Consider the following 13179-nt stretch of genomic DNA (forward strand, 5'->3'; position numbering starts at 1 on the left):
TTTTGCATTTCAATCTTTCTAGACTTTTTATAAAGTAATTTAATCCTGACCTTGTTTGTCGTTTAATTGATTAAATGTCTTGTCGAATGTGAGTTCATACCTCTATCATATATATCTATTCAAGTTTCATTTTGGTCATGATAAATTAGAAAAATTAGGTTCGGATCCATAACTAGACTGCTTTGGTGGGGTTCGATCTAGAGGGTTTACATTCTAGTTTGTTGACAAGTTTGAGCCTCACTGTATCATTTTATTCTTGGTTCCTAAAAATTACTTTCATTTCTAACCAATTCAATTCGGCTAGTGGTTTTTTATGGGTTCAAATTTCAAACCTCGAATCTGGACATGTTCGAGAAGACCAGATCCATGAGCCAGCTGAAGTTGGTTAGGCTAAGTTTTCCACTCCTCCTCTTCTATCGTCATACTAGGCCCGAGTCATGTCCACCATGGATTCAGGCCCAACATGAACTCCAACATACAAGAGGCCCAAGTCATTTCCACCAACCATAATTGTTCAGCACATTTTATAAAAGCAAAATTACCTAAATAAATATTTTATTTTACCATAATCTCTAAAATTTCCTACCATTTTTTTCTCAAAAATAACCTCTCAGATACATCACTCTCCTCTCACTGATACATCCCTATCCCCCTCTAGGATACATCCCTCCCCTCTCTAAAACATCCATCACCTATGGAAGTCGAGTGATGTATCCGGATGTTCTATCCCCTACATGATACATCCCTCCCCTCTTAGATACATCCCTCACCTATGTATCCGGATGTCCAGTGATGTATTCGGAAGTCTAGTGATGTATGTGAAATCCATAAATTTTAAGGAATTTTTATAATTTGAAAAACAGTAGGGAAATAATGTAATTAACTCTTAACAATGAGATTTATGTAAATTATACTTTTATAAAACCAAACATTCAATGTTAATATTATTAAGTCCACATTGAAAATTTTCCAATATAGTAACAGTATTCTTAAAGTATCAACTAAAAATATTGGATCTTCTTTGACAGCTCTAGAAGGCCCAGTTATCTATAGATTTCGCGGTTTTCGTGATGCGGAGGTCTAAAGGATTGACAAAAGGATAGTAATCTGGTTGCTATGAATATTTTTTCTGTCTCAATTTATGTGACATATTTGGTTTTTTAACAGTTTAAGTTTTGACCAATAATTTGTTCATATTATTTTTTATCTGACTCAGCAATTCCACAGTAGGTACTGAAGAGTGTCCCACCTGGATTGTGAATAAATGATGCTAAATTCAAGTAAATCTGAAATATGAAAGATTGGGGCATGGGTGTCACCAGAAATGATGCAAACAGAAGCAAGAAAAAAAGTTAAAACAATCACATCATTCTGCTGGTGAATCATCTCAGCAGTCTACTGGAAGATATTAACAGATACTATTACAAACAACATGGATATCTTTTGTGTCCCCACCCTGAAATCATGTGTAGGGACAAAATCCATAGTGAATGAATTCACCTCACAATTCTTAGATCTCTCATTTTCATTTCATGAGGTACAATGATCACACTTCCATTAGTAATGGCATCACTAGAATGTTAGTCCAAGAAATAAGTGCAGTAGTAAGATTGAAGAATAAGATAATGATTGAATGACACATACAAGATGAAAATAACATATTTTCGTGTAATTTTAGGGTGGATACAGTTTAATGATATCTAGAAGTTCATTGAAAAGATGAACACCATTGAAATACTTAAAGAGGCAGCTATGAAGAGACAAAACTGTTACAGCTGCTCTTTACCATGTGAATCCAACTACTAGTTCATGAAGTTTATACAATTACCTAAAGCAGCAAACTGAAGCCATCCTCCACCTAATTCAAGTGTTTAAGCACACTGCGCAATTGCGATTTTTGGCTCTCAATTCTTGCCTCTAAAAGCTTGGACTTCAAACCATGCTTCGGTATTCCACGTGGCCATTCAATACATCCTTTCATGGTTCGAGCGGTATGTGGATTTCTTGGGCCACCTGAGCAGCAATGATTCACAAAATCTTGGTAGGCTAGTGCTCTTTCAGCTGGTACATTCTCTGATAAAACAACATCCACATTAGATGTTGATCCATTTGAAAATCTCCCACTGTCATCATGTGAGATTGTCTTACAGAAGTCATCAATTGATAGTGAGGATCTCCAAAGCTTGCGAAAAGATGATCCTTTCTTCTTCGTTTTTTTTGGTAATACTGAGGAGATGTCACTAGTCTCAAAATCTAGAGAACCAGATTGACCAGTGTTTTGCTCATGATTCACTTTGCCACATAAAAGATATCTGCCCCGGTCAGTACAATTGACAGAATGCTCAGTTTCACCAACAGTATTATTCGAAAACTGATCTTCAGCTTGGGTCACTGTTTCCCTACCACTTTCATGTTTGCAACTCTCTTCATGATCAATAACGCCATTCAAGCATTCACTGCTGGTGTTCATAGCACATGTTTTACTAACCTCAGTACCAACAATTTGAATTGCAGAGGAATGACAAGGAGTACTATAATCAGCGAAGGTATTAGTTCCCAGTTTTGCCGCTTCACATATAATAGAACTTGTATATATGTCATTTAATAGTGGAGAGCTTGAAGAGAACTCCTTTATTTCTTGGATGTTCAATGAGTCAACAAGCTGCTTGACCACTTGCACTTCAATTAAGTCAGTCATGTCCACAGTTACATTGTTAGCTCTCAAAAAGCTCTGAAGTTCTGATATAAGATTACTCATCAGGCGATATTTTTCTTCTAAAAGTAGCTTTGCATCAATCAGCTTCATTTGAACCCGTTCTTCGCGCCAAACCTCAGCCATTTGAAGCATTTTTCTCTCTTCTTCCACTTCCTCCTCAAGTCTGGCATTTTCACTCTTCAATGCTTCAATTTCGGCTCTGTCCTCTTCAATCTCCTTGACTAGCTCATTGCACACATCCTCCAACAACTCTCGAGATTTTCTTTCTCTCTCATAATCATGCATATATTGTCTGGAAGATAACTTTGAATCAGCTAGATCAACCAGCAATTTGGAATTAACACTATCCAGCTGTTTACAGTTTCTTCTTTCTCTTCTCAAATCATCTTTTAATCCATCAACTATAGTATGCATCTTCTGACATTCTTTTCTCATCCATGAGGTTCTTTCTTCATTCAGCTTCCTCACAAAGTGTTTGAATTTCCTTCTAAGACGCCTCCTGTCAGCTTCTAGCTCTTCAATGTGAATTCTTGCTCTTATTAGTTCAACTAATTGTAAGGCAGGAGCAAGTGAGGTAGTAGCACGTTCATAAAGCTTTACAAGGTTGTTGGAATGATTTACTTCTCTGTAGTGGCCAGGATCCCACTTTGTAGCTCCCTCCATCACAGATTTAGGGATTGGTATCCAAGAAGGGAGCTAGTAACAATCATGCAAATGGTCAGAAAGTATTGATTGTAATCAAAATGGAACTTCCATAGAATTAGACGAATATATAAAGGAAGACGATCAGACTTAAATCGAAGTAATGGAAATATAGTGGATGAACTGCAGAATGACTAAAGCAAAATATATGGGATTTTTGGGCATGTGCAGCCGGTCGGTACAAATAAAGTGGTACAGCGATCTGTTACCTTCCTCCCTCTTCTACTTTAACTTCGCCTACTTATACAAAACTATAATACAAATCCTCCGCAGATCAACCTCACAATTAGAGCCTGTTTCGCTGCTAACTTATGACTTTCGACTTATTTTAGCTTAAAAACACATTATTAAGTTGCATTTTCTTGTGCTAGTATATTCAATTCCAACTTTATGGAAAACAAGAACACAGTGTTTAATTCAATAACACCTGAAAACCTACCGGATGAATCGAAACACACTGCCGCTTCATGCCGCCGCAACTGCCACCAGCCGAGTCGAACTCCGCCGCCAAATGCCACAGGCCAGCGGCGAGCTTTCTGGCAGAAACACCCATCTTTGCCCCACCATTAAAAAGCTCAAATCCTCTGTATTCCATTTCCATCAAAGGGTTATTAAACTTGCTCACCAAGAATTGATTGGCTGAGGCTGATCCACTTTCACCTTTTACTCTCCTCCGATCTCCGTCCACCGAAGTTCTTGTTTTCTTCCGGCGGTGGTGCAGTTTGTGATCAGTAGTCAACTGACAATCAATTGAACTAGCAATCCCATCACTGATCTTCATTTTTTTGTCAACAGAAAACTTTAACCCATTTGGAGTTTGTAGAATTGTACTCGCTGAATGGTCAATCACAGATTTAAGTGTGTGTATATTTGCATTATGAATTGAGTGTGAAACAGGGGAAAGAAGAAAACAGAGGAGGGTGGTGGGACTTTTGGAATTTTGAATTTAATAAACATAAAAGATTGACAATTCCAATGAGTGAGTGTGTGATGTTTTTTTGTCCTCATACGCCAACCCATAATGTTTCATTTTTCTTCTTCTTAACTTTTTGTGCACGTCTAGTTTTTTTCAAATTTGATTGAGTTTGGAACTTTGGATACCCAAAAACAAGCTAATATGAATAACTTTATTTTTAAAAGAAACTAGTAAAATATTAAAAATAAATATAGCAGTAGTAGTATTTATTTATTCAGTTTATACAATTAAAAAATAATCTATAATTTTATTTGTAATTTACGCTTATTATTAATTATAATTATTATTGGACAAGTAAAATGGAAAGAGGAGAGTAATTGCTTTATGCAACAAAGTAATTTTACTCTCGTCGACTTAATTTATGTGATAGTATTTGACTATGCATTAATTTTTTTTAAAATAAATAAATTATGATCTAAAATAAATTTTAGGTATTTATGTGATACTACCTATGTCCAACCATAGTTGTCATTATTGATTTTGCACACTTCTTAAAAAACTATAAATAGAAGGATTATTTTACTATATCGCCCTTTGAATATAATAAATATAATGTCTTGAAAAATATAATTAAAAATGACTATAATAAATTATAAGTGTAAATTAGGAACTAAGTGTAAAATTTATCCATAGATTTCATAAAGTAAACAAATATTGTTGGACATCCCAAAATAGTATAATGAGTAACTACTCCCTCTATCCCTAATTACTTGTCCACTTTTCCTTTTTTAGTTATTCGTAATTACTTGCCCATTTTGACAAATCAAGAAAGGACAATTTATTTTTTTACATATTACTTTCTCAATTAATTACTTTGAAAAAGATAGAACTTCTTGAAAATCTTAAGTTTTTCGTGGATCTACTTCATAATTAATAGGAGTAAAATGATAAACTCACTATGTCAATAATTATTTTCTTAATAGGTGTGTTAATTTAAAAGTTAATAAGTAATTAGAAATAGAGGAAATATTATTGAACGGAGGGAGTATAAAATTGTGATCACATATATTAGGATTGGGGAAAGTTGCTATTTTCTAGGAGTTACATAATGTTGCAAGAGATTGATTGAGGCGTAATATTAATGCATCAATAGACTAATCCAATAAATGATGGAAAAGAACAAAAAAATACAAGGTCCACCATTATTTTGTGAATCAAAAGAAAAAGGCATACCAAAAACACCCTAAAGTTACAGTGGCTTCTATATTCAAAGTCTTTTTTGTAGTAGTAATAATTTTGATGGGAAAAAAGGGGGACAAATTCCTGTTGGTGCTAAATATCCTCGTTACATTTTAATTATTCATTCCCCTAACTAGCTAAACGCTTATGATTTTATTCGTTTAAGTTGGTAGGAAACAAAATGATTATTCGTAATAGAACTGCTCTTTTCCTTTACCTTAAATAGAAAGGAGAACAACATTTATTTGTCTCATAAATAATTAATCGTAGAAACTTTTTTTAAAAAAGAATTAGAGTGTGATATTCAAATATTATATCTAATGGTTTTTAAGGAATGTGTCATTTCAAAATGGATGAAGTAACTGTAAGACAATTTGGCAATGTGTGTCAATCATGCACATAAAATAGCTTGGGTAGCTCATATTTGCTTTTTTAAAGTAAAATTAAAGTAATTGGCATCCTATAACCACTGTCAATTCTCCATCATATTTTTGATGGTGCACAATTGTGATTTGTTTTGATCGGGTTTTGTTAGAAACATCTTAAGGAGCTAAAATATCAATTTCTAAATATCTCTTTTATATCTCATTGTATATTCATGTATGTATTCCATGTATATCATCGTATATCTACGAAAATATATGTGTGAGAAGAAATCGCAATTTGTGCATGCCTTTCTAAACCTTTGAGTTTAAGAAGCATTTTGATGCATGAATTGTGAAATCAATTTAGTCCATCTTGCATTAATCCTTTAAGAAGTTCACATGTTCTTATGATGTTAATTAATGTGATACAGCTTTCATCACGAGACACGAATTGGGAAGTGCTACGGAGGACTAAGGTACCAGTGTGATAATTAATGAAATTTGGACATAACACTATCTTAAATGTTATTGTCTTTCTATCTCAATTTACGTGGGTTTTTTTTAATATGTTCTAAAAAAATGTTATTTTTCTATAATTAAAAATAATTTAATTTCAAAATTCTTTTTTTTTTACTCTTAATGAAATGATTTTTAGTCACACAAATATCTAAGAATTATTTTTTTTCTTAAATTATGTTTCGTCAAGTCAAATAATGTCATATAAATTGGGATGAAAAGGTGAGTATTATATAAGGAGAATAATTACCTCATTCACTGCCAATGTGAAACTTTGACATCTCTGCGCACCAAAACATCTAAAATGTGGATAATATATTGGAAAAATTACAGAAATTCCACCTTTTAGTTTACTTATTACCATTATCCCCTATAAGTTTTACAAATTTCCAAAATTCCTCATTTTCGCGGTTTTATACAAATGAGATGCATGTAAATCATATGTCTGCAATTTTTATACAAATGAGATGCATGTAAATCAGATGCCTGCGATTTATTGAAATCAGATGCATATGTTTGCTATGGAGCGCAAATAACAAAACTGTAGCTATAGAGCGCTAATATATTTTGACTCTTTTTGTCATCGCTACTCAAGACTTATGGCGAAGAGTGGAATAAAAATTACATGTATATACTTTGATGATCGAAATTCGAATTCAAGAAGATAAAGATCGGGACCACGTGTGGTGCAAGAGCCGGGGAGCCCAAAAGAAGCACAAAGGAGTGGTGAATTTCTAGTCCAAAAGGGGCTGAAATCTCAAATTACAGCCATATGGTGTCCAAAAGGCTGAAAATTCAGCCCATAATCGAGTGCAAATCATGCCCATAATGGCTGAAATTGTTGGGTTATGAAGGGTGATTAGGACGTCATGCGGAAACTTATAATTTACAAATCATATAGTTGATAAATCAGATAACAAAAATTTATACTAAAAATCAAAATATTATTATATGAAATTAAAACTAATATAAAGAAAAACATTGAAATTTTAGAGAGAATAAATCTCCCCATAAACAAGACTCTTAAACGACTACATTGTGGATGTTATTGTTTTTGTGTTAGAAGAAACAAACCTATATTTATAGAGTCCTAAAACCTTTCCTACTAGAAAAGGAGTTCTAAAAGGAGAGAATAAACCAAATATAAAATAATATTATATTTTCCTTGGTAATGTTTTGTTTTTTCTTTAAGGAAAAATAAATATTAAATTATGGTAAGAAAATCAGGGCAAAATCCTAACAAACATTGAAACTTTAGAGATAATAGATCTCCTCATAAACAAGACTCTTAAACTACTACATTGTGGATGTTATTGTTTTTGTGTTAGAAAAAACAAACTTATATTTATAGAGTCTTAAACCTTTCCTACTAGAAAAGGAGTCCTAAAAGGAGAGAATAAACCAAATATAAAATAATATTATATTTTCCTTGGTAATGTTTTGTTTTTTCTTTAAGAAAAAATAAATATTAAATTATGATAAGAAAATCAGGGCAAAATCCTAACAGAAATCTCACGATACTTGACTCTATTAGTATTATACTTACTTTTAATCCTACGACACTTTTGATCTGATTATTGTGTGTTTTCAGCAACATCTGTACTATGTAGCAACTTTCTATGTCTTCTGTCCCATTTTATGTGAGGTAGTTGATTTGATGCGGAGTTTAAAAAAGAAAGAAAGACTTTTAAAACTTGTGGTCTAAAATAAATGATAGAAATTTGTGTGGCCGTAAATCATTTCATTAAGGATAAAATAGACATTTTATAGTTAAATTATTACTTAATATAGAAATGTGTCATTTTTTTTAGATTGACTAAAAAATAAAATAAGTCACATAAATTGGGTCAGAGGGAGTAATAATTAAGGTCTAATAATAGCTAAATCAAATCAATCTAATCAGAAAGAGGGACCATCCTACTTTATAATTCTATCATTTTCATCTATAGATATCATACAAATTTCTTTAATCATTGATCTTAAGGGAGTGAAATATTTTTGCTAAAATAATGCCTTGAAGTTAAAAGTAAAAATACATAACAACATGATTAGGCATGTTATTATTATTTGCAAGCAGGAGTAATACTTTTTCTATGTCAACAAGCAAGAAGAAAAATAATCCTCCTCAAGTTGCCTTTTGAAATATTTGGTTTTCTGATCTAGGGAGCTATTTGACCTATAAGTAGAGTATGACTATATGGCAAGTATAGTGTTTGTATAAACTTTCACTCTTGAATCAATAATGCATCTTAAGGTACACCTAGCTCAATTTATTGGTAAGGAAGTGTAATGGATTGAGTTGCTTCTCCCTTAATCGGAGATATCGATTTTAAGTCATGGATATTAAAAAATCATTTGTAACTAGCACTATCCCTGAATTGGCCCTATCATTTAGAAATTCGAATTAGTTGGGCTATACCGTAGATATTGAACACTGAATAAGAAATTAAAAAAAAAAACAAAAAACCCAGGTTCTTGATGGAAAATTTTCAAAATTTATTGTGAATTGATAACACAACAACACCAATCTATTTCTTGAATATGATGTTCTTATTTTCAAGCCACCTGTCTGGTTCTTTTTGTTTGGTTTTAATACAACCACATTAAGTAGTAGTGGCATTTACCTATCTTCAGTCCTGTGCAACATCCATGGCCCTCTTTCTCTCTGTCTGAACCTCATATATATTAATCATCATAATTTGTTTTAGCAGCCATGACGTAAGTGATGACATTATAAAGGAACTCATTTTTACTTTATTTTTAAAATGATAGTTTATCCAAAAATATGAAGGGGCCTAATTGCTTTTCCTGCTTTTAACTTTCTTTAAGGAGATGCTTTCTTTTTATCATTGGATTCTACCTAAAGTTACTGGAATCTTTGATTGCACTGTTAAAAATTGAATCTTTATGCCTTATACTGGATTTTACGGAGCATGCTCATGTTGTACAACATGATTAGGTCAAGTAATTTCTTGATCGTCCGTTGGTTCTCATTGAATAACGGCAGGGAACGAATATATCATGTTCAAAATGAGCACACTCTTGCATAGTAAACAATATCAAATTAACACCTCCTTTCATAACTTAAGAGGGTAGGGCTAAAACAGTGGAAATTTTACTAACAGAACATGGAATGTAATGAACATGGTCATGTCCACTACACAAACTTACAACATGAAGAAATTAAAACAATCTTATTCCTATTTCACTGTCCACTACCTCCCTCACACATATACATACACAAAGGAAGGGGGGAAAAGTGATAATGATACAAGCACATAAAGCAAATTAGTGGAGCTTGTTGGAGAGATTGCACTGCTTTCTGATCTCACCTTTTGTCCCAGTAAGTGGATTATTCTCAGAAAGAATAGTGATGGCTCTTGCAAATTCCTTGAAGAAATAATTTTGGCTTTTTGCCATTTTCTTTACATAAGGCTTAGTCCTCTTGTCCATTGCTAGCTGATGATCAACTAACATTAATCCCTTGTTGTCCAATATGTTCCTGTAGTAGTTGTTGTCTAGAACCATGGGTGTGCCTCTGTCATTTCTCACATACTGCACAGCCTTTGGGTCTGGAATTGGATCTGGACACTTCTTGAGCATGTGTGGTACATGCTCTGGGTTCAATTGAGGGTCGACTTCTGGATATAAACGGTGTACCAACTTCACACAATGTGTTCGACCCACACTGTGTGACCCTGTTCAAATCACACATTAAGTAAACATTTTTAGACCAAACTATTAACTAAGAGAGCATTATTTGTTCAATGCGTGCGGGCTATAGTACCTAGCAAGGCAACAACTCCAGGGGTGTTGATTCCAATGTTGGCAAATCTCTCAAGAACAACACTCATGCTTTCATTGTGATCTGGGAGATGTTGTTCAAGAATGTCTGCTCTGCTTTTTCTTCCATCTCTTCTTCCAGTTTTGAGTGGGATATGTGGCCCTCCTAGCTGTGTACAAGTCCATTAAACATGTTAGTACTAGTATATTTAACTAAACCACTTTTAAGAACCAAACACAGACAAATATCTGAGAATTGTCAAAAATACATACATAAATTAGTCTACTGCTACAAGTACAAGAGTAAAAGCCCCCCAGAGTAATTGAAACTTAATGAACTACTAAGTCCAGATCTAGTACTACAAGTACACATAGAAACAAACATTTCAAGAAAGAAAATTTCTTGGAACTTAAAATGAAAGTAAGTAGTAAAAACTTACAGCAACAATGCCATCTCTACCAGACAAAACAAGAATATCAGCACAAGAAACAACACCAGGGCACTCCCTTTCTACAGCTTCTTTAATAGTCTCAATGTATCTGAAATTTCTCATACCAAAACTCCTGTCTGTCTCTTTCTCAGACAGCATCCTCCTTGTTGAGTCCAGCAACAAGGAAGCATCACATGACTGCAAAAAACAAAAGGTTCAATTATCATTTCTTCAAAAAGGGTGTCTAAAAAAATTCTTTTTTTTTTTAAGTACCTCAACAAAGCAGTCATGGAAGATGTTTCTTAGCCAAGAAAATGCAGTATTCTTGTGGCGTTTGTAGAGAAGTTTGACTTGTTCTTTGATGATTTCTTCAGCTTGAGGGCAAGTATCCTTGTAATAGTCCATTACAAGGCTAGGATTCTCCTCTGCAAAAACAGAGACAGCTGAAAAAAAGAGAATAGCAAAGAAAAAAATATGTTTGGAAGCCATTTTTCTTTGCTAAACGGTCAGTAGAGCTTGTTCTTTAGATGATCACTTAGGTACCTTCTTAAATAAGGGAAGAAAGTGCCTACACTGCCCACAAAGAAAATACATTTTTCTCTCCACTCAAGTACTCTACTACTGGTCCCTTTCAATTTTGCTTCTCCATAATTAATCTGATTAAATTAATATAATATTTTATAATTATAATTTTTCTTAAAAAGTTTATATTTTAAAATATTATAACTAAATTGAAATGGAGGGAGTAGAAATAAATACTCTTCAAAATCATGGAACTCACTTTTATTTCGCAAAATATTTTGCATAATTTAGTATTTTTTGCAAAATAGGATAAAGTTATGTAGTACATTTTATTTTTCCTAAATTTTACTTCTAAAATTGTATTTATATTTTTTTTTTGTTGTTAATTTGACTCACAAAGTATTTTCTAGGGGAATTTTTTGTATTTTCAAGAGTTGAATTGAATTCAAGAAAATAAAGTATTAAAGACTTGTTGAATTTGTAATTTATTTATAGTTTCTTTTCATGTTACCTGTTAGTTTAATTAGGCTTCACTAAAATACTAATTGCGTACATTTCAAACAAGTCTTGAATTCAACCCCACAATTGATTTAATATTTTTTTTTATAATAAAAGCATTAATATATTATATTTTAGATTCTATTCAAGAAAAAATTAGATACTGATAATATGATATGGGTACCATTTTTGTCGTCTTCACGGAAGACAGTGCTTGAAAGTAGGAGGCATCGTCACATGATATTGCGGTTAAAGATAAGAAAAATATCAAATTAAAAATAATAAATAAACATTGGAATGGAAAATTTTACAAGTACTATGTATTCACCACCATGAAATTTCTCTCTCTTTCATTAAATAAAAATAATTCAAGTCCAATCCTCAAAGGAAGCGGATCTTTCCCCCCTTAAATAAACTTTATTACTATATATATATATATAATAAGAATAGTTTTTAGCGATAATAAAAATATATTCTCTCCGTTTTAATTTATATGTCATTTTTTTATAAATAGTTGGTTCATATTAATACTTATTATTTCATAAAATCAATGCATAAATTAGCATATTGTTCTTTTTTTACCCTGGTGAGTTGTTAGCATTGAAAACATACATTTAACCAACTTAGAAAAGTTAAGTAAATGATTCATGTTCATTGGTTAAATTAATTCATATTCATTGGTTGAAAACTTGAGTTCCAAAAAAAATTAAATAAGGGTAGAAGGGTAAAATTACATAATTTCTTAATGCAAGTACAAAGTAAAAATGTGACATATAAAATGGACGAAGGGAGTAATAATGTTAGAGTTTTTATTTGTATCAGATTCATTATCGTTATAAGCTTTAAAAATATTACAAAAACTTATAATTACTCCTAAAAAATATACTCCCTTTATTCCTAATTACTTGTCCATTTTTTAATTGACACACCTATTAAGAAAATAATTATTGGCATAGTGAGTTTACCAATTTACCCATATTAATTATGGAGTGGATGAATTAAAAACTAAAGATTTTCAAAAAGTTTTACGTTTTTCAAAGTAATTAATTGAGGATATAATAGGTAAAAATATTTTGTCTTTTCTTGATTTGTCAAAATAGACAAGTAATTAGAGACAACTAAAATAAGAAAGTGGACAAGTAAATAGGGACAAAGTGGTATTTAATAAGAATTAACCTATTACTATTAATTAATTATCATTTAAAATCAATTTTAATACAGTGAATTCTCTATCCATATATACAAGCGGCTTGACAAGCACCTCTCGGGTGTCTTGCCAGCTTACCGACAAGGCCTATTTTGGTATTTACAAATTTTTTATGCTTTAGCTTTTTTGTACTTCATCGTTACATGGATGTATCTTTTCTTTTTTGGACAAAAAAGTCATACTCCCTCCGTCCCTATTTAGTTGTCCCTATTTAATTGTCCATTTTGACAAATCAAGAAAGGATAATAATTTTTTTCCTATTATACCCGTATTTAAATAAAGTT

The 13179-nt window shown here is 32.3% G+C and overlaps 2 protein-coding genes across 2 annotated transcripts; both read right to left on the reverse strand.

Moving 5' to 3' along the window:
• Positions 1-1639: 1639 nt before the first annotated feature.
• On the reverse strand, positions 1640-4328 carry LOC125822662 (uncharacterized). Its single transcript, XM_049502095.1, has 2 exons — positions 3858-4328; positions 1640-3412 (listed from the first exon to the last, which is right to left on the reverse strand). Exons 1-2 carry the CDS (start codon positions 4197-4199, stop codon positions 1859-1861), a joined length of 1896 nt encoding a protein of 631 aa, XP_049358052.1. The 5' UTR covers positions 4200-4328; the 3' UTR covers positions 1640-1858.
• A 5176-nt stretch (positions 4329-9504) lies between these two features.
• Positions 9505-11258, reverse strand: LOC125821954 (peroxidase 42-like). The gene is made up of 4 exons (XM_049501308.1): positions 10942-11258; positions 10678-10866; positions 10242-10407; positions 9505-10152 (listed from the first exon to the last, which is right to left on the reverse strand). The coding sequence occupies exons 1-4, from the start codon at positions 11155-11157 to the stop codon at positions 9743-9745; spliced, it is 981 nt and encodes a 326-aa protein (XP_049357265.1). The 5' UTR covers positions 11158-11258; the 3' UTR covers positions 9505-9742.
• Positions 11259-13179: the final 1921 nt, after the last annotated feature.

This window comes from Solanum verrucosum, unplaced genomic scaffold (assembly GCF_900185275.1).
Source record: "Solanum verrucosum unplaced genomic scaffold, falcon-dt-bn FXZP01000103.1, whole genome shotgun sequence".
NCBI lineage: Eukaryota > Viridiplantae > Streptophyta > Magnoliopsida > Solanales > Solanaceae > Solanum > Solanum verrucosum.

Bases quoted from the DNA above. Each gene is read 5' to 3' on its own strand.
- LOC125822662 (XM_049502095.1), bottom strand. From the start codon at position 4,199: ATGAAGATCAGTGATGGGATTGCTAGTTCAATTGATTGTCAGTTGACT. The intron at 3,413-3,857 runs GTAGGTTTTCAG...GATTGTTACTAG, and splicing joins AGTGTGTTTCGATTCATCCG to CTCCCTTCTTGGATACCAAT.
- LOC125821954 (XM_049501308.1), bottom strand. From the start codon at position 11,157: ATGGCTTCCAAACATATTTTTTTCTTTGCTATTCTCTTTTTTTCAGCT. The intron at 10,408-10,677 runs GTAAGTTTTTAC...ACTTGTACACAG, and splicing joins GTAGAGATGGCATTGTTGCT to CTAGGAGGGCCACATATCCC. The intron at 10,153-10,241 runs GTACTATAGCCC...TGATTTGAACAG, and splicing joins TGGAGTTGTTGCCTTGCTAG to GGTCACACAGTGTGGGTCGA.